At 48.0% G+C, this 19,795-nt stretch overlaps 2 protein-coding genes across 4 annotated transcripts in view; one reads left to right on the top strand and one right to left on the bottom strand.

The window, feature by feature from the left end:
- Positions 1-443: 443 nt before the first annotated feature.
- On the bottom strand, positions 444-5,325 carry SRSF6 (serine and arginine rich splicing factor 6). 2 transcript variants are annotated; one of them, XM_084538591.1, is made up of 7 exons: positions 5,033-5,300; positions 4,505-4,653; positions 2,983-3,110; positions 2,548-2,756; positions 2,097-2,186; positions 1,629-1,978; positions 444-629 (listed from the first exon to the last, which is right to left on the bottom strand). In XM_084538591.1, the coding sequence occupies exons 1-7, from the start codon at positions 5,137-5,139 to the stop codon at positions 586-588; spliced, it is 1,077 nt and encodes a 358-aa protein (XP_084394717.1). In that variant the 5' UTR covers positions 5,140-5,300; the 3' UTR covers positions 444-585. The 2 variants fall into 2 exon arrangements, with proteins under 2 accessions (XP_084394717.1, XP_084394716.1); XM_084538590.1 differs by lacking the exon at positions 444-629 and having other exon boundaries at positions 738-1,978; positions 5,033-5,325.
- Positions 5,326-5,503: 178 nt separating this feature from the next.
- Positions 5,504-19,795, top strand: part of UBE2V1 (ubiquitin conjugating enzyme E2 V1) — a 28,138-nt gene continuing 13,846 nt past the window's right edge. Inside the window, exon 1 of one of the 2 annotated variants that reach the window (XM_084538370.1) lies at positions 5,504-5,588. In XM_084538370.1, coding sequence (XP_084394496.1) covers positions 5,510-5,588 — 79 coding nt within the window. In that variant the 5' untranslated portion in view covers positions 5,504-5,509. Of the gene's footprint in view, positions 5,589-18,981; positions 19,130-19,795 lie in introns of those variants that run through there. The other variant, XM_084538371.1, reaches the window with a different exon arrangement.

Raw genomic sequence — 19,795 nt, 5'->3', positions numbered from 1 at the left:
AAGCTTCACTCATCTTTAAATCCCTTCTTCTACTAGAACAAATACCAGTATGTGACAGGCAAAAGTTGAAGCTGTGGTAAGGAAATGGTGAGAAGTGTTTAGCTAGTACAGCAACTCCAGGCAAGCTGGCATCAAGTCACATTTGAATGCAGCTCCTTGTACACGATCCAATTTATCTCAACAGACGTCTAAAATCCTGGTAAGTCAGAGATGCTTTCACAATCAGTCACACTTTAAGGAAGGACAATGAAAAACTAATGAATTTTCTAATGAAAAACTGTTTAGTTGACTAGCTCATCTCAAGCACAAAACCAACTTTATTTCAAAAATTCCCAAGTCTCCTGCTAAAGCAAAGTAGTTACTCCAGTCAAAGAGGTAAGTAGGATAAATTATTTCGCCAGCATTCCCCCAGAAGTCCATAACACTATAATAAACACAAGAGCTTGAGTCACCAATTTAATTTTATACAAGTCAAACTACACATTGTATAAAGAGTACAAGGCAGTTCTAATGTTTCCTATTGCATGTTACAAAAATCAATTTAGCTACAAAGGGGAGTTTTTGGGACAAGTTCTATTCCACAATTTAAGTGAATTGGCAACTGTGGTTTAGCAAAGCCTTTGTTAAGACTAGAACTCTAGCTCAAAGAGATTACACTTCCAGTAAAGTTCAGATTCACACACAACAGGATTGTAGTTCTATTCTGAAGCAAAATGTTAACGTAAATGAGTCAAAAGGGAGGGAAGACAGCTTTATTTAGCTAGTTTTCATATCCAATAGATATTTAGAGGCTGACAAACCATACAACATACTAGTGACTTGGACCACATCCAAGAGACATTAGTGTCTGACAACTGTCACTTGATAGTCAAGCAAAAAAAATGTCAGAGAGCTTTCATTCTTTTAAGTTTCGAAAGTATGATTTGCAGCAATACTGTATGACACAGGTTACAGAGTACCTTTATTACCTTTAATACAGTCACAGTATCAGGTGGGGAATGTTCTTTTGGCAAGTTAAGATGCAAAACAAATGTTCCAACTTGAGTTTATTGCTGGTCTAAGGTTTTCCTAGTATTGTTAACAGTTTACAGTTTTGCAGCCTGCTCCCATAAATTAAGATAAGCTAGAGAATTATCTGACCTGCTCAGCAAGGCAATCCTACCTTTGGTAGCAAGCTGTAAACCTATGAAGCCAATGATACTCAGTTCTAAAACCATGAAAAAATGAAAAAAATGATACGTTCAAAAAAGCCCAGATTTAAGAGCTTGTTATATTCATTTAATATAAAAACCACTTTACACTTAAGAGTAAAGTTACTCCTGTGGAAATACTATAAAATCAAAGTTTTAGCTGAATTTCTAAAAAAAAAAAAAAAAAAAAAAAAAAAAAAGAAAAAGTGTGTGTGGGGGAGCTTTTCCTGCTTTGTACCACCATCCAATCTTGTAATTTCAAATTTAGGATACAAATTAAACCTTTACGCCTCATTACTTAGTTCTTAGGCCATCTGCTCCTGCAATAGAAAAAAACTTCTGAAGTACTAATGTAACATTAATGGCCTGACAAGTAGGAAAAACGTTCCGCAATAGTGTGCAATATAAGAGGAGAGTTCTAGTCTTAATCTCTTGAACTAGATCTTGATCGTGAGCGAGACTTTGAACGAGATCTGGAACAGGACCTCGATGCAGCTCTTTTGGGTGGTGACTCTGAACGAGCCTTGGTAGATGGCTGCTGCTGTGGAGAATTGGAACGAGACCTACTCCTTGACCTGGATTTAGACTTAGCATCTCCTTTACCATTTTCTTTGGGAGATCGAGACCTGGACCTGGACCTGGACCGAGACTTCTCAGACTTCTCCTTGGATCTGCTGTGAGAGCGCGAACCCCTGTCAGACTTGGGTTTTGATTTGCTCTTTGATCTAGACTTCCTGCTTTTAGATCTGGAACGTGAGCGGTCTTTGCTTCGTGACCTGGATTTAGATCTTTTGAAAAGAAAGACAGTTACTCTACATGAACTGAAGTACACTTATAGGTGTTGTAAACAGTTATCAGTTAGTAAGCAACAACTCCTGTACTAACGCAAAGCAATGTATCACTTACCTGGAACGACTTTTAGTGACACTACGGGACCTGCTGCGGCTGCTCCTACTTCTACGACTTCTGCTTCTAGACCGTCTTCTAGATCGTGACCTAGAAACATTTAACATTAACATTTAACATCCCTTATTCTTCGTCTGGTGTACCCATTGGGTGCTATGCTACCTAACACAGAGTAACTATTAAAGAACTTGTCAGTAACACACCCACATCAAGACATACCACGAATCCACCCATACTCAACATACCATCAGCCAATTACATCTGGTATTTCACACAAACTCTCAACACCAGCTTTGCAATATCACAAAATAATTCCTTCCACATCTCTCAGGAATTGCCCTATTCCTAGAATATAAATTGAAGGTAATTACTGTAGGCCAGCCTACATATATATACCCATTCTCAAGTTTAACTGGTCTTGATATAGAGAGTAACACATCCCAAAAGTTACCTTGACCTACTGCCAGAGTAAGATCGCCTATGGCTTGACCGTGGCTTGTCTTCAACCAGACGGATTTTCCTTCCATTTATCTCTGTGCCATCCAGTTTGTCCAGGGCACGCTTCATGTCCGAGTATGATCGGAACTCAATTACTCCTTCATTTGTACGTTCTTTGTGTGCATCTGCATAGGTTACCTCCCCAGCTTGCCTCATGAAATCCTTGAGAGTAAATGAAAAGTTACAAAACCACTCCATATACTTGTACTCTGCAACTACATTAGCTTAAGACAAGTCTGAGCAGATGTAAAAAGCATTGTGTGCATTCACATGCACATTTATACTTCTCAATTACTTCTGCTTAAATCAAAATGAACAATTACATAAAAAGGAGGTTATTGGTTCCTGCTAATCACAACATACTCCATTGTAGAACATTAATACATACTTTCAAATCCTGCCAACTACAGCGACTGGAAAGGTTTTCAACAATCAGTCTGTACTCTGTACGAACAGGCGGTCCATATTTATCTCTTCCAGATTGTCTCCGACTGCTATATCCGCCACCACCCCCACCTTTATTGTGCAAAGAAATAAAGTTAGTTTGTCTCCTAGCATGAAGAAAACTAAAATGTTCTGAAAAAGTTAGTTAAACAGTTATATTTACTGGAGTAGGACTTTATTTCTCTATGCCTCCAATAAACTTTCAATTTTGCCATAATCTATATTAATGGCAAATCAAACAAACTAAAATCCTACAAGACTGTCCTCCTAAGATCTGTTAGAGAGTGACTGCTCCTTATTAGATTCACCTTGCTAAGTTTTATTTTACAGAACATTGTAAAATATAAAACTTAACTGATTACATGCATTTCTACATTTTACAAAAACGTTTACTAGTTACACTAAGTACTTACATCACAGTATGAGGTTTTTGGTGGTGGTTTGGCCACAAAACACGCAAGGTAACAGTCACCTAGTTCAGTTTAACCAGTTTTGTCTAACCCTTGGAATCCTCACCATCACCCTGCGTCTAATGGCAAAAGGCTGCTGTCGTCATGGCTTCCGGTAAGGTCAGCCAAAGGGTCATAGGGCAAGGGTCACACAATGTATGGAAAAGCCATGGCCAATCAGGAAAGGCAGTCATCTTAGCCTCAGTGGACACAGCCTCAGCCCCACTGGTCACTTTTAAATTGAAACATCAAGGACTTGTTAAAAAGTTTGAAATTGAACATGCAACAATTTTAAACAACATACATTTGATTTTTTAAAAAATACAGATTCCCACCCCCCCAACACAAAGATTCTAGAGATTACTGAAAAGCGAGCCATAGTACTTTAATTACAGGCCAGTTAAGTTAAATATAACTCAGCTCCTCAAGAAATTATACAAGCTAGCTGAGCACAGAAATGTTTACGACATCCCCCACTTAAGACAATAATTTCTTGCTTGAAATCCTCCCCCACCCATTACATGAAATTTTATAGCTGACTGCTTCAACCCCAACTATGCAATGGTATTTATTCATAAACATTAGTGATGGAACACCACTGATTTATCTAAATGTTGCAAAAAAACACTGGAGCCTTTAAATTAGCAGAGCATATAGTTCCTAAATAACAAAAAACCCTTTCTAGAAGAGGCCACAATTTTGCAGCCAGAATTGTTTCACATATTTGCATTTGTAGATTTCTTAAGGGGGTACCTGAGTGCAATTCTGGTGCCAGGAAGAACATCTATTAACACTATGTCTACAGACATCTTGCTCCCAGCAATGCACCAGGTATCCCCTGCTACCATACTTGCAGAGATACTGACAACCCACCCCCACAGCCCCAAGGGACTTGGTCCCATCCACTCTATCACCCCAGGCTCTGCCTTGCCAACATAGCCGAGCTGCCTCCCCTTGCCTCCAGTCCCTTGCCCGAAGAAGCCCTGTAACCAAGCAAAAAGACGGGCCTATACTCACTGCGACTACTGTAGCTGTATCCATCCCTGTCGCGGCGGGGTCCGCGGGCATGCTCCACGATCACGCGCTCCCCGCACAGATCCTTGCCGTTCAGCTCGTAAACGGCATCATCGGCGTCTCGGGAGTCCTCAAACTCCACGAAGCCGTAACTAGGGAAGAAGGAAAAGGCCCGTCAGCCACAAGCACCGACGCGCGCAGGGTGGGGACTACGCGCCCGACGGCCCCGCCTGGCTTCTCGCCGCCCCCCCTCCGCCCGCTCCCCGGAGGCAGCGGCTGGCAGCGCGAGCTGCACCAGGACAATGGGAGCCGGCCCCGCCGCAGCGCCCTCCCTCCCCCCGCGCCGCCGCCATTTTGAGTCGGGCGCCACGCGGCAGCGCGGCGGGGCCGCGAGAGCCGACAACATGGGCGGAGGGGGGGGGGGGGGGGGCTGCCAGGCGCGGCCCGCCCGGCCCTGCTGGGGAAGGCGACGCGCGGGCCCGGGCTCGAGGCGTCCGCCGGCCGGCTCCCGGCCCGCAGCACGGCGCTCACCCGTTTTTGAGGTCGACCTCGAGCAGGCGGCCATAGCCGCTGAAGAAGCGCTGGATGTCCTTCTCCCGGACGTGGTAGCTCAGGCGGCCGATGTAAACGCGCGGCATGTCCGCGGCCAGAGGGGGAGGGAAGGGGAGAGGGGAGGGAAGGAGAAGAAGGAGGAGAAGGAAGCGAACGCGAGGGAGAGGAGCGCGGGGAGAGGGTGCCGGGAGGCCCACGAACGCGCTCCGCCGCGGCCTGCTCCACAGCACAATGGCGCCCGTTGCCCACGGCCGCTTTTATAGAGGGGGGCGGGGCCGGCGCGGACGTTACGACGAAGGCGGGGGGAGAAGGGAAACGCCGCCGCGTGCGTCATCACGCTCCCACGCACAAGCAGAAGCGAGTGTGGGGGGAGGGGAGGAGCCTGGCGGACGTCGTGCCTACGCGCGTGCGCGGAGCTCGAGGCGTGCCCCGGCGGGGCGGCAGCCGGCACTGCGCATGAGCCCGGCCGTGGCGGGACCTGACCGAAGGTGCCGGCGACGCCACTTGGCGCACGCGCAGTGGTGTCCGCCGCGGGGTGAGGACTCGTGCCGTGCCGCGCCGTGCCGCGGCGGTGCGGGCCGGGGCCGGGGCCGGGGACGGGGCCGGGGCCAACCTCTGTGGGTTACCCGTTGCGCCGGACCCGATGGGGGTGCTGGGAAGGGACGGGTGGGGGTGGGCGGCTTCGTGGGGTTGTGCTCAGCACGTCTGGGAACGGTGCCCCGTGAGCTGGGCTGGGCTGGAATGAGCACTCTAAACAAGGCCCTGGCGTTAAAAAATCTCCAGTCCTAGCATTTGTGCTTTTCCGTAAGTAGAAGCAGGTCTCTAGTGGGCTGGGAAGCCCAGTGGCTTCTCTTCAGGTGCTTTTCAGACACAGCTACTTGGGAGCCAGCCAACTATCAGATAAAAGTTAACAAGTTCCATGTCCCGATTTGCTTTGTTGTAAATAAGATGCACCCTCCCAATATATTAAAACCACTGTTTCACTCTGATGGGCTTTTCACAATAATATGACTACATAATACATACTGTAGTTTGTATATTTGATATAAATAGAAGTATTTTCTAATAAGTTTGTTTTATATTGTATACTATACAAGGGGGAAAGAACACATTTACTTCTACTCTTGAATTTTCTCGGCTGCATGAAAAGCAGCTCATACCTAATGCATTACCTAATGTAAATTATGAACATTAATGTCAGTAATATAACCCAACAAAGACAGCAAGATTGCCTTCAATTTTAAGGATGTTGCTCCACTCCATGAGTTAATCCTCAACAAAAAATTACAGAGATTATGTTAAAGAAGTTGGGGAAATTTGTTACTCTTGTTTTTTTCTTGTTTAATAAAAGCTTGTTTCATATCTCTGCCAGGCAGAGAAGGACCTGGGAGTGATGGTGGATAGTCGGCTGAATATGAGCCAGCAGTGTGCTCAGGTGGCCAAGAAGGCCAACGGCATCCTGGCTTGTATCAGGAACAGTGTGACCAGCAGGGCTAGGGAGGTGATCGTCCCCCTGTACTCAGCTCTGGTGCGGCTGCACCTCGAGTACTGTGTTCAGTTTTGGGCCCCTCACTACAGGAAGGACATGGAGGTGCTTGAGCGGGTGCAGAGAAGGGCGACGAAGCTGGTGAGGGGCCTGGAGAACAAGTCCTACGAGGAGCGGCTGAGGGAGCTGGGCTTGTTCAGCCTGGAGAAGAGGAGGCTCAGGGGCGACCTTATCGCTCTCTATAGGTACCTCAAGGGAGGCTGTAGCGAGGTGGGGGTTGGTCTGTTCTCCCACGTGCCTGGTGACAGGACGAGGGGGAATGGGCTTAAGTTGAGCCAGGGGAGTTTTAGGTTAGATGTTAGGAAGAACTTCTTTACCGAAAGGGCTGTTAGACATTGGAACGGGCTGCTTAGGGAAGTGGTGGAGTCACCATCCCTGGGAGTCTTTAAAAGGCGTTTAGACGTAGAGCTTAGGGATATGGTTTAGTGGGGACTGCTAGCGTTAGGTCAGAGGTTGGACTTGATGATCTTGAGGTCTCTTCCAACCTAGAAATTCTGTGTGATTCTGTGTGATATAATAGAAGAGACAACAGGTGACCCCTTTCTCTCCATCATAATGGACAGTGCTGAGAAGATTTTATCAGTTTATAGAATCTTCTCTGCCTGCCTTAGACTTACACTGATTATACACCAACTTACAAGCCTGATGTATTTTTTTCTATACAATAAGCACCAGGAGATACTTTGACTAGTGAGTAAATTTAGCCATTAACCAGGTTGTAGTGTTCATCAGCTCTGCGCTGGAAGATTAAAAGGCTTTGCTTAATCCCAGCTCAGAGGAGAATGTTACAAGATATGCTGTACCTTGTGCTGAGCGTACAATGAAAGATCTCCTGGCAGAGCTGACAGGTATTTCACACTCATGAGCTTTCACCTATTCTGTTTTCAGGAAAGTTCTGAAGCACCAATATTTTCTAAGCAACAGGATGGGAAAAGTATTCTAGCTGTTTGTCGCTAAAATGCGATAGCATTTGTGAGCCTGTCCTATGGATAGCAATGCCATTGTGATGAGTGTTGTATACACAGAATTGAAGGTTTCTCTTACCAAAGTTTTAAAATAAATTATAAATAAATAAATAAATAGAACCATTTGTGTCGTTGAGATAACTACCGGTTATAATATGTGATCATTAAAATCCTCTCTCTACAGCTATATCCTGTTATTTTCCATTCCTGTTCTCTAAAAGGTTAATGATTGACTGACCTAAATTTCAAAAATATCAGATATGATTATTCATTTGAAATCATCTGTGCTGGCACCCACCATGTAGGACAGCTGCATTCTAACGCTTGGTCCTGTGCTTGGTTTAAGATAACGTATAAGCCTGTACATAAGTTCAGGGATAAGGAAAGCTAAGCCTGTTCTTAAGGGCTTCCCTGCAAGTGGATGCTCTTCAAAATGAGAGCCTCAAAGGAACTGCCGTTTCCAGAAGGACTGCAGCTCTGTACTTTCCGCACAGTTCATAAAAGCTTCTATCTCATAGGTGATGACACTCAATTTCAACATCTCTGCCTCTTAGTACAAGGAATTTCTTTCCCCTCTCCAACAGTAAAAATAAGTTCTTCATGACAAAAGTGTTATCCCTGCATCCTCTGATCTCTGAGACTTTCAGTTGAGGTTTATTTCACTGCTTTTTGTTGGGATAATATTCCCAGAGAGTGTCTCAGAAATGGAGAAAAAATAGTCTGTTCAACTAAGGGCTGGAGCATAAATGGGTACAGATAGTTATAGCTGTGATCAGCTCTTTTCGTTTCTGGCACTCCTTCATGGTCACTCTCTGCCCCTGCTCCGGCGTGGGGTCTCTCCCATGGGATGCCATCCTTCCCGAACTGATCCTGCCCACTGCTCCCACATGGCTCCATACCACGGGGTCCATCTCCCAGGAGCAAACTGCTCTAACCTGGGTCCCCCACAGACAGCAGCTCCCTCCAGACCCCTGCTCCTGCGTGGGCTCCTCTCCACGGTCTGCAGCTCCAACCTGGAGCCTGCTCCTGCGGGGGCTCTCCATGGGCCACAGCTTCCTCCAAGCCACATCCACCTGCTCCACCGGGGGCTCCTCCAGGGGCTGCAGCGTGGAGATCTGCTCCATGTGGGACCCATGGGCTGCAGGGGGACAGCCTGCTCCACCAAGGGCCTCTCCACAGGCTGCAGAGGAACTGCTGCTGTGTGCCCAGAGCACCTCCTGCCCTCCTGCTGCACGGACCTTGGGGTCTGCAGGGCTGTTTCTCACTCCTCTCACTCCTCCATCTGCTGTTTAGCAGCATTTATTTATTTATTTTTTCCCTTTCTTAAATACGCTGCCACAGAGGTGCATTATTTATCGGCTTGGCTCTGGTCGGCACCGGGGCCTTTATCTAACACGGGGCAGCTTCTAGATTCTTCTCACAGAAGTGGCCCCTATGGCCCTCTGCTACCAAAACCTTGCCACATAAACCTGTTAAAATCAGTAAAGCACACATGCAGAACAGCACATGTGCTGAACCCATCCAGTGACAGAGGAATTGTGCAGTTATCTTCACACGGAACGGTGCCCTTTTTTTCCAGAGAAGTATCAGTGCCTGTAGCCTATATGCACATATTCTATAACGATACAGAGGATGTGACCATATGGGATACAAAGTCCCTTATTTTGTGGGATACTGATACAAGAGCATTGACTGGCACATCTTACAAGCCTCTGAGGGCTCCCATTATACACTCTGAAGAGGACATCTTAAAGCTCTTTGCAGATGGCCACAGAGAGAGATTTGCTGAGGCCAATGGAGAGTGAGGGAGGAGTTATGATAGGATCTTGCAGCTTAGTTTCCTTACTTTGTTCTTATGCTTGAGGAGGGATAAAGGGTCTTCAGGGTGCCTCCTCACTGGGTGCTATGCCCTGTGTCCCCTTCCAGTGCACTCTCAAGACATTTTCAAATCCTTGATTCCCACAGCTCTGCCCTTTTTTTCACTGGTTGTGGGACAATAATCAGTTGCGTGTTTTTCATGTTGTTTCTTTTTCCTCTAGCATGCTCCTATGAAACCAGCATTAAATATGCATATCATGAATTTATTATGTATCAGTTATTTGCTGCAAGACTGGCATCTCAGGATGCTACAGCCAAGTGTCTGAAAGCATTTCTATGTGTTTCTGTTGCACTTCTCTCCCATCAACTATTCCCTGTCACATTGCTCTGTCAGAGAACCCAATTCTGAACTCAGCGTGCTGCTCAAGAGGCAAAATGTGCAGGCTGTCAGGATTTTTTTTTTTTCTTGTCATGTTTTTACATAGCTCCTTTGGGTGAATCCCATAGTCATTGGTACTGGAGGGCAAGTTTTGATTCACAAGCAAAATGTGATCTAATGCAGTTCTGGCCTTTGGCAAGTGTATCCAGTACTACACAACCCGAGACCAAACATACCATCATTGCTGGGTATTTCACTGCTGCCATGCCTGCAGTTTCATTTTGTGTGCAGGGAATGGAGGTTTAGGGAGGCTTAGGGTATGAGGTCTCCCCATAGCTGTCTGGCAAGCCCAGAGATGAAATACAAAGCTGCCAAGGGCCCTCAGACCATCTCCCTTCTCTCACATGGCTCCTCTCCCCAGTTTCAGGAGCACAGCAGGGAATAATGTTATCTTCCTTAGAATGGGAGGAAGAAGGCAAACTGACAAAAGAAGTGCTATTTCAGAGATAGGCCACTGCAAATTAACATGCTTTTAATGGATGATTTCCTATGGATTTTTAGTCCTCCAGATGTGTCAACCTGTTAAAATGTAAGAGCTCCAAAAAGCTGTCATTATCCAGTCAGGGCACAAAATAGAAAATGTTTTGAAGTCAGCAAGTGAGCTGAGGCACAAGAGGTGTTAACAGCTCTCAGGGGCTGTTGTTAAAGCAGCTCATTCATCTGCTGTGCTTTAGCAGCTCCTTCAGAGCCATCCCTAGGTCAGACCCAGCCACCAACTAATGAGTGTCAGCCCGGGCTTTGAGCTTTGGAACAAAACTGGACCTCCTTATGCATACATACAGATCTGTGGGATGGACCATAACAGTTTCTGTGCATTAGTGATTAGAATGTGACTTTTTATTCCCTGTTTTTTTTGGTTGGTTGTTGGTTGGTTGGTTGACTGGTTTGGTTTCTTTGTTTTCAATGTGTTCTTGGGTGTCTTACATGCTTTGTGTGTACTCTCTGGACATAATCTTTGAAGTGCCTATTGGCTTTTGTGGCTTTCAGTCTCTTGCTTCCTCTTCTGCAAAAAGATTTAATTCCCCCATGTACCCTTTATCTAAGCAGTATCCCCAGTAGCACTGTCCGATGTGATGTGTACTATTTGCATCTCCTACATGGTCATAAGTTCCATCCAAAATCCCTCTCCAGGTGGATATCTGCTTGTCCCTGAGGAAGGTCATAGGAATATCATCTGTTCTGTGCCCAGACAAAGCACTAATTTTACTCTGAGACAAATTTTCTTGTATTATTCAATTTGGGGAGTATATCTAAAGTTCTGTCATTTCAGTTTGCCCCATATGTATGCGTGTCTAAGATTGATTGACTTATCTATATGAAAAGTGTAGATATAGCTGCCACATTGCTGTTTTAATAACGTCACAGAATGCATGTGAAATCTTTGGCTGAGCTTAGACCAAAAAATCCTCTGATTTGGGATCTCTCAAAGCCTGCATGCCCAACCTCTGAGACCTTACAAGAATATAAAAAGTGAGTGCTCAGTGAGGTAATAGTGAATTTTTTAATATGTCTCCTATTCAGCATCTGATGTCACTGGAAGAGCAGGGCAAGGATTCCCAGCTTGTTTTTCTTTCAGTGATTCTCCTGATGAAAATTTCACTTTTTGAACCTGTTGCCTCTAAGCAGAATAGGGCCTGGGGATGTTAGCACTGACTCCAGTCTGTCTGGCTGTAGAGATGATGAATGTCTGTCATTTTTTGAAATGTTGATGAAGTTATTTTTATTTTACTGGCATTCTGACTTATTTTTTTCCCTTGCCAGCTCTCATTACTGCCCTCCACTGTGATTCACTGCCATGTTATTTAGCAATGGTACTGACTACCCAGCAGAGGGGTGCAGAAACCAACATACAGACAGCAAACTCGCTTCCACTTCCCCCATTTTCTATCCAGTTCTCTCTGACGGGCAGCTCCCACTGTCATTACACAGGATGCCAGGCCCACTTGCAACAGCGAGGCTTTGTGAGCCACAGCAGCCTCATAGCTGAGGACCATGGAGTCACAGAAGCTTGGGACACTCATCAGCCAAGCCACAGTGCTGGAGCCAGCGCTTCTGCCCTGGGCAGCTGTGGGACAGTGTGGGGATGGCAGGGAAAGAGAGAAGGCAACTATATGAGAGTGTGATAGAGGTGATGAGAAGATGCCTGCCAAGCCATCCAGGATCTTGTGGTGCTATGGCCCAGCAGCACCAGCCTGGTCCAGGCACGGTGCTGTGAGCTGATTTTGCTGCCATGCAGCAAGCAGTGCACAGAGATGACACCAGCCAAGTGTCTGCCAGCACAAGGGTTTTTTGACCAAGATCACAAGGTAAAGAAAACCACCAGGAAACCCCCTCTGCTGCTTCATGATGTCAAGACAGGGTGTTTTAAGGACTGATAGAGTTCCCAGTCTTTTCCAGGTGATGGTTGGAAAAGCAAATTGTCCTTGCCTGATCTGACCTTATGTATACCTGTATCACCAGCACAGAGCTGCAAGCCAGTACAGGGCCTAGCTTTACTTGCTTGGAGTGGTGGGGCTGGACACCTTCAAGAGCTACCAAAATGTGCATCTCTGTCCACACCAGGGTAGGCCAGCAAGTTTGAGGCAGTATGTGTGCATATCTCTTCAGGTGCTCTGGCTGTCTTTAGATACCATCAATGATTTGAGTGGGTCATGATTTGCCTGTGAGTGGTGGCTGTGCTTTGCCCTTCTCTTGCATCCTTTTTGTTCCATCTTTTCAGTCACGCTTGGCTGTAGGTTGGTCTGCCTTTCAGACAGCTGTCCATTACATGTGTTTTCCTGACAAGACACTAAGGGGCCCTCAAATTATGTCCAAATTTCCTTCTCTCCATCTGCTTTTCAGCCTCTGTCCATCTGCTCTCAGTTCATGTCAGTTCTGGCTGAAATGTGTTACCATAAGATGTCTCTTTGGAGGTGTCAGTATAAGGAGCCTGCTAGAGCACCCTGATAAGGGCTCACTTCGGCTGTGCCTACCCCGTGCTCCTCAACACTGCCAATGCTGCCTGCCAGCTCCATTGCAAGGCAGTAAGGGTGCTAGGAACGACTGTCACTGCCTGGTCACCATGCCACAGCCAGGGCCTGCCTGCACCCAGTCCCACTTGTCCCCGTAGGCAGACCCTGTGGTGTCACCATGTCCTTGTGCCTGTCCTTGTTCTGTTGTCACATCCCCTGCCAGCACTGTGGAAGGCCTCGCAGCCATTTATGTGCGGCTCCCCAAAATCTCCATGTGTATGGCAGAGATAAGGAAGTGCTCTCAGGGAGAGGGGTTGGATAAGCCTGGCCTTGTACAGGTGATGGGGCTACAAACCACAAGTCTGGTTTGCCAATTGCCAAATCCCTTTGCATATCATCCTGGGGACCTTTTAGCCCCTTGTCCAGATATTCTCCTTGCCTCCTGGTATACTGCATTTTTCACTATGAATGAAAAACAGAAATTCTCTGGACTCAAGGAACTGGGGCAAGTGGAGGGATCTCAGCACTGTGGAAGAGTTAATGACTCATACTGATGTCACAGAAAATGCTCTTTGCATTTAGCATATTATCTACAGCTCTTTTTTTTTTTTGTTTTGTTTTTTAAGGCTCTGTAACTCCTGTGAATCCCTTCTTTGAATCCTTCTCTATGATGTTCATGATACTTGGCCTCCCTGGTGCAGGCTGAAACTTATTTAGAATTAAAAATCCCACTCCCAACATTATTAATAAAATCTAAAACTTTCTGGGCTGGAAATTGAAAGAGATGGTCTCCCTGGAGAAGCAACCTGTCAGATCTTCCAAACCACAGGCAGGAAGCAGGGTTTGCAGCAGGGAGAAAGATGAATAGAAGTGTTTCTGGAAGGAGGTGGAAGGCTAAGGCTTTAAAACAAAATACCTGACCTGCCAGTGCCACTGACATGGAGCTGGTGGCACACGGAGGTTGTGCCATGGATGCCCTTTGGTCTGCTGTCACTTCCAGCAAGGCCAAACCTTGCTGGCCTGGTGGAGGTTCTCTTGGGATGCCGGCAGGCATTTCAACTGGAGGAAGAGGAAGGAGTACTGCTTAAATGCTGCTATTGGGGTAAACAGTTGTGTAGTTTTATATTACCTGTGTTGGAAAGGGCAGGCCTCTCCGTGCCCTCCATCACAAGCCTTAGTGAAGAAGGCCGTTCATTCATGCCTCACTGGGAAGGGCAGGTGGGAGTCTGCAAACTTGGTTAGTTGTTGCAGGCCCTCAAGTCCTTTGTAAATTGGCGGTTACTTCTCCCAGATACAGATAACTAAGAGGTTTGATTCTGTGCCAAATCTGTTGGGTTCAAAGTAGATCCTACTAGTAGTTCTATCACTGCTTGTTCTGGTTTCCAGGCACTGCCTGTTGTGTATTACAACCTGGGATGTGAATATAAATTTGGGTGGGAAAAACTGTAACCTCCCCTACTGTGCAAGTTACTGCAGTGATTGTTACTCCAAATCAGTTAAGTTAAATCCAGCAATATTCACAATTCGTGGCTGAAACTTGTTTTAAATTTCTTTGGTATGACAGGTGTTGAATTAAAAATATGCTGAACGCTGCTGCAGTGGGGTGCAAGCTGTCATGTCGAGAGCAAAGAATGCTTCTCCCTCTCCTCCCCTTCCAGTGTGCAAGTGTCCTGCAGTTCTAGAGGTGTAGAGTACAAAGCTGTGAGTACAAAGAACTGCTCTAGTTATTTTTCACATCTTGACAAAAATTTAAATTCATGCCTGCTTCTGCCCCGAGACTCCTGTAATCCATGTTCTATCAGGTTTGTAGTCAGTCCTTGATTTTCTCTCTCCTGCCCTTCTCAGCTCAGTTGGAGTTCAGTAAACCGGTGCCAAAACCCAGTACAGAATCTGAAGGATGTTCAGGTGTAATGCAGCTGTGACCACCAAGTCACCTAAGGCTTACCTCTTACTGAGAACTTAAACACCACATCAAAAGCAGCACTGCACTGTATTATAAATGTATTATAAACACACAAGTTAGTGGAATTTGTACTCAAAGACTGTAGTAAAAGAGAATTGCTTGTTGCTCAAGGCTCTCAGATACTGTTACAGCAGTCTTGCTGGAAAGAAATCTGAGCTGCTCCTACTGGTGGCTGCTGTGCCTGTCTACCTGCTGGTCTTGTTCAGTTATAAGAAACTGGGGCAGCAGTTAATCTCTGGATGCTGTTTTATGTGCTCCGAGTGACATTGTCACAGGTTAATGTGGTACTTGACCCTGAGGCAGCTCAAAGTATTTCCCCGGGTCCCGTGTTAATGCCACTGTGTGTCAGGTGGGGCGAGGCATGCAGCCTGTGAGCACGTCCTGGTTTTGAAACCCTTGAGCTTTCCTTCTGCCGCGAGTGGAGGTGAATCCTAGAGCTTTCTGCTCCTAAGGGGAGGATTAATTAACACTTGTGTTAGCTCATTTCTTTGGTATCCTGTGTGTTTCCACAAATTCTTCCACCTACTTAAGGTAGTGGATGCTTCTGCCAAATCAGTACAGAGCAAATCAGCTGGAGCAAAGGGCTATGTGGATCCTTCTCAGCAGACATAAATCTGGCTTAAGACAAATTTATCTTAAGTTGACTAGGAACAGATTAGAGATAAAGCAGAATAAGCCACTCCTTTCAAACTCCAGAGGCGGCCTGGGTTTCAGTGGGACCTGTCACTTTCAGAGGGTGTTTGAGCTCATTCTCCACCATGCCTGCAGCTGGGCATGGTCAGCCTGTTGCAAGGTGATCCTACAGCTGTTTTGGGCTCAGCTGCAGGGGCAGCATTGCAGCAAGGTTACCTGATGAACATCACGGCGCAGCGCTGTGCTGCTCTGCCTTTCCCTTAACCAGCAGTGAGTGCTGCAGGAGGTGTGGGACAGCCCCATGGGGTTGGGGCTGATGTTTGCTTCAGACTGCACGTGGGTGCCTTTCAAACTGCTCATCCTGCTGATGTCTCTCAACTTCTGCAATATCGTTTCATTTTGCTGCTGGATCCCTTGCTGGGTTCTCCCTGCTGGTGTGCAGCCTCCGGTGGAACACCGCTGACAGATGAGGGGCCCCTTTGCCACAGCACTCGCTGGAGTAAACCCAGAGCAGTCACACCAGACAAGGAACTTGGACTCTAAGCCAGGCTGGAGACCACAAGAGTGCTGTCAGAAGGGTGTCTTTCTGGCATGTCTTTGTTTCTGCACTAATAATAATAATAAAAAAAAAGCCAAAGGCCTGCTCTGGCCAACAGCCATTTGCACAAGCAGGGCCACTGGCTGCAGGCTGGCCAAATGCTACCTTTGGTCCCTGTGCAGAGCAGGGCCAAAGCACAAAGCAGGAGGTTTGGGCTGACGTGTGGTGCCTGTATGTATGTGTGTATATGCGTATGTATGTACGTTGTCCTCCTGGAACTCAGCTATCCAGACTGGAGAGGGGAAGGGGAGCTCTGGGGGGAGGAGGTTGCATCACGAACCACCTTGCGCCCCCAAACCTCAGACAACCCTGCTGGGGCGAGAGAAGTGGCTGCCCGAGCCCTAATGCTGGTGTTGTGGTGCTCGGCCGAGCCCTAATGCTGGTGTCGTGGTGCTCGGCAGCAGCCTCACAGCAGGCTTCAGCTCCTCTGTGCCAGCTCCCCTCCTCCTGGCCGGGTTCGCTGGGCTCTCATGCCACCTAGCTTCTCACTGCTCTCTTCCTCTCTTACGACGCTCAGCCATGCCTACAATGCAGCGCTAGAATTAAATGAAATAAAACCCAACCAGCCACAGCAACGCTGCTATTTTGCAAGTAGTTTCAAAGAAAAATTAACGGCAGCGGTACCTCGGCCTGTTTGCTGCTAAAGGATGCGTGCTTTGGAGTTGACTTAACGAGGTGAGGGGCACGAATCAAAGAGCGACGCATCTCCAAAACCTTTACCTTCATAATCATTTCTGCAAAATTTCCATTTAATGTCGAGGGGCACCATTTTGGGGATATGCATTGCAAGACAAAGCAGAATTCATTTCCTTTCACTTTTTTTTTCCCCTATTGCTGCGTTAACTGAAGGGAGGCACGGGAAGATGCACCGTAGATGAGCACAGCCCCGCAGGTCTGAACGATGTGCTTTGTCCTGGCCACAGCTTTTCCACATCCATATCTGCCTGAAACTGTTCCATTGCCATGCGCTGGACAGCAGCAGCCCCGTGGAGCTCCGGGAGGAGTACGTGGTTGTACTTTGTGTCCTCCACGCTGGAGGGAGGCTGCCCTGGAGGTGCCCAGCCTGCCATGCTGCAGGGCTGCGAGCATCTTGGGCAGCAACCAAAGGGCAGCTGGTAAAGTCCTCTGCGATGTCATGTACCATGTTCTGCTATTCTCCTTAGCTGAGAATATAGGAGGATGTTTGGGAGGAGTAAATAAGCTCGGATTGTGTTATAAATGAGGTCTCAACTCAATCTGAATTTTGTAGTATTTATAAAACAAATATTTCTAAAAGGTATAAAAGGCTATAAAAGGTATAAAAGGTATAAAAGGCAAGTAAACAGCGCTGGGTGTGTGGGGAGTCTACGCTCCACCAACACGCACACACAAATATCAAACATTCTAAATATACAGAACATTGCTTTACATACTAAACGCAAGTATGCCTATACATACGTATAATCAGGAAAGGTAACAAACAATCCTCAAAGTTCCATGACTCACTAAAATCGAGTATGCCTATACATATTCACGATCAGAAAAGGTAACAAACAATCCTTTAAATTCCATGATTTAACAGCCTCCATTTTCCATTCCTTTTCTTGATTACTAACAAGTCTCCATTTTCCATTCCTTTTGAATAACATGTCTCACTTTAAGTTGTCAAGCAACTCGGACTTCCGGCCTTATGTATCCCGTTCTTCCCAGATTGAAGAAAAACATATCCATCTCCTTTTCAAGGCCAATGAGGCCTTGGTCAAAAGGCACGTCCAGGTCACCAGGGGGCGTAACAGCAAAGGCCTGTGATGGCTGTAGCAGCAGAGGGGCCCATGGCGTAGCAGAAGGATCAGTAAAGGAGCCCGCAGCTCCCTCACTGCCTGGCCAACCACACGTTTCTGACTGTGGTCCCACACGGCTCTTTAAGGCCTCAGAGACTGCTCGCCAGGTGCCGAGCAATCCCACTGGAACCTTGTCGTTTTTATTTGCAGAGTCCCATACCTTGACCTCAGTTTGGTCCCATATTTCAGGCTCATAAACTGTCTGATTGTTAATAAGGAGAACAAGCTGTAAGGTTATCAGGACAGTCTTTGTTCCTAAGGATGTATGATTCCCCATAATGCACAACTGCTTACCAGCGAGAGGCAGTTGTGTGCACAGGTCTGCATCTCTCAGCTCGAGCTTCTCTCCAGCTCCAGTGCGCCTGTTACCAGCAACTTTCAGTACGAGCTTCTCTGAGCAGTTTGCCGCATCTGGCCTGTCTTCATGAGGCGATCAAAGTGCCTGTTCCCATCCTGGTCTCCATTCTACCAGGAATTCTATTTTTCCTGCTTCTTTATTGATGTAACTTCATCGTGTTGCTTTTTTTTTTTTTTTTTTTTTTTTCTTCTTCTTTCTTGAGGGCAGGCTCCCCTCTTATACCCTTCTCTCCACAGCAGTTCTTTTCCAAACAACTTTTCATTGGTCAAACAACTTTGAATGTAACAACAACAGCAAACACCCAGAAACATCCATGCCTTAACAGTGAGACTGCATGGAGTCTCCTGAATCACCCTTCTTTGTTCCCTCTAAACTCTTTTATATTCCTGATGGCCTCATCGTTAAGAGTCTAGTGTTATCTCAACCACGGGGCTTTCCAACCCCCATGGCCACATTTCCAAATCTCCCCCTTCTTTATTAATATCAACCATTTTCTCGACAAGAATTACCACTCCACGTATAACAGATTGTCACAGTGTGAACATTTTTAATGCATCACAGCTACAAGCTGCTGTTCTCTGGCCGTAACGAACCCAATTTACCAATTATTCGCATTAATTGCAACTGGACGTTAAAGGCTCGAAAGCAGGCGGGTGTCAGGCACACGGGAGGGCTGGGGGTCTGGGGCCTGTGCTCCCAGTGCCGAGGCGCAGACCGCCCCGGGCACCCTCGGCTAAACGCAAACCCCGCGCAGCTCCTTTGCGCGCGCGCGCGCGCGCCCGCCCGCGCGACAAAGCTCCGCAATCTCCTTCCGCGCTCCACAAAATTTTCTCCTCCTCCTCCGCCCCTTCCCCTCGGCACTTAGCGCGCCCGCCCGCCCGCGCCGCGCCGCGCCGCGCCGCCGCCTTCCCGCGTCGCGCTGCCGCGGGGCAGGGGGCGGTGCTCGGGCGGCAGCGGCGCAAGATGGCGGCCACCACGGCGGCGGGTGAGCGGGCGGCAGGCGCTGGGCCGGGCCGGGCGGGGCCGGGGGGCGGCGGAGCTCGGCCGCGATCCCTCGCGGAGCCCCCCCGGGGGCGCACGGGCAGCGCGGGGCTCGCCTCGGCCCTGTCGGGGGGAGGCCGGGCGCTGACAGCCCCCCGGGCCGGACTGGCCGTCGGTTGCCCTCAGGGGGCGGCGGGGAGGGGGAAGCCCTGAGAAGGGGCTGCGGGGGGAGGGGGGTGCGGCCAGACCGCCCGTCAGGCGGGGGCCGGGCCGGGGCTTCCTGCGGGAGGGCTGCTGCAGCCTGCCCGCGGCGCGGGGGGGGGCCCGGCAGCGGGCCCGGGGCTTCGCCGCCGGCGGTTCGGTGCCTTCCCTCCTTCCCTGCCGCCGCCTCCCGGGCCGCCCAGCTCGCTGCGGGGCTGCCCGGCCGGCTCCGTCGGCCTGCTCTAGGTCCGGACCAGGTGCGAGCCTCTGCGGCGTTGTTGTGACCGGGGCGGGAGGGCAGCGAGCTCCTCATGGGAGCTCGAAAGGCTCGGGAGCTCTGCCGGTCGGTAGGCCTCTGCTGATGGCTGTAGGCAGCTCTGAAGCGTTACCATGCAGGCAATTCGTAGCCATCAGCTCGTAGGGAGAATCTGTGCCTGGCAGTACGTGATTGCAAGGTGTGTGAGCGCCC

This window comes from Aythya ferina, assembly GCF_964211825.1.
Source record: "Aythya ferina genome assembly, chromosome: 16".
Lineage (NCBI taxonomy): Eukaryota > Metazoa > Chordata > Aves > Anseriformes > Anatidae > Aythya > Aythya ferina.
Note: the sequence above shows the minus strand (reverse complement) of the source record. Positions and strands in the feature narration are given on the sequence as shown.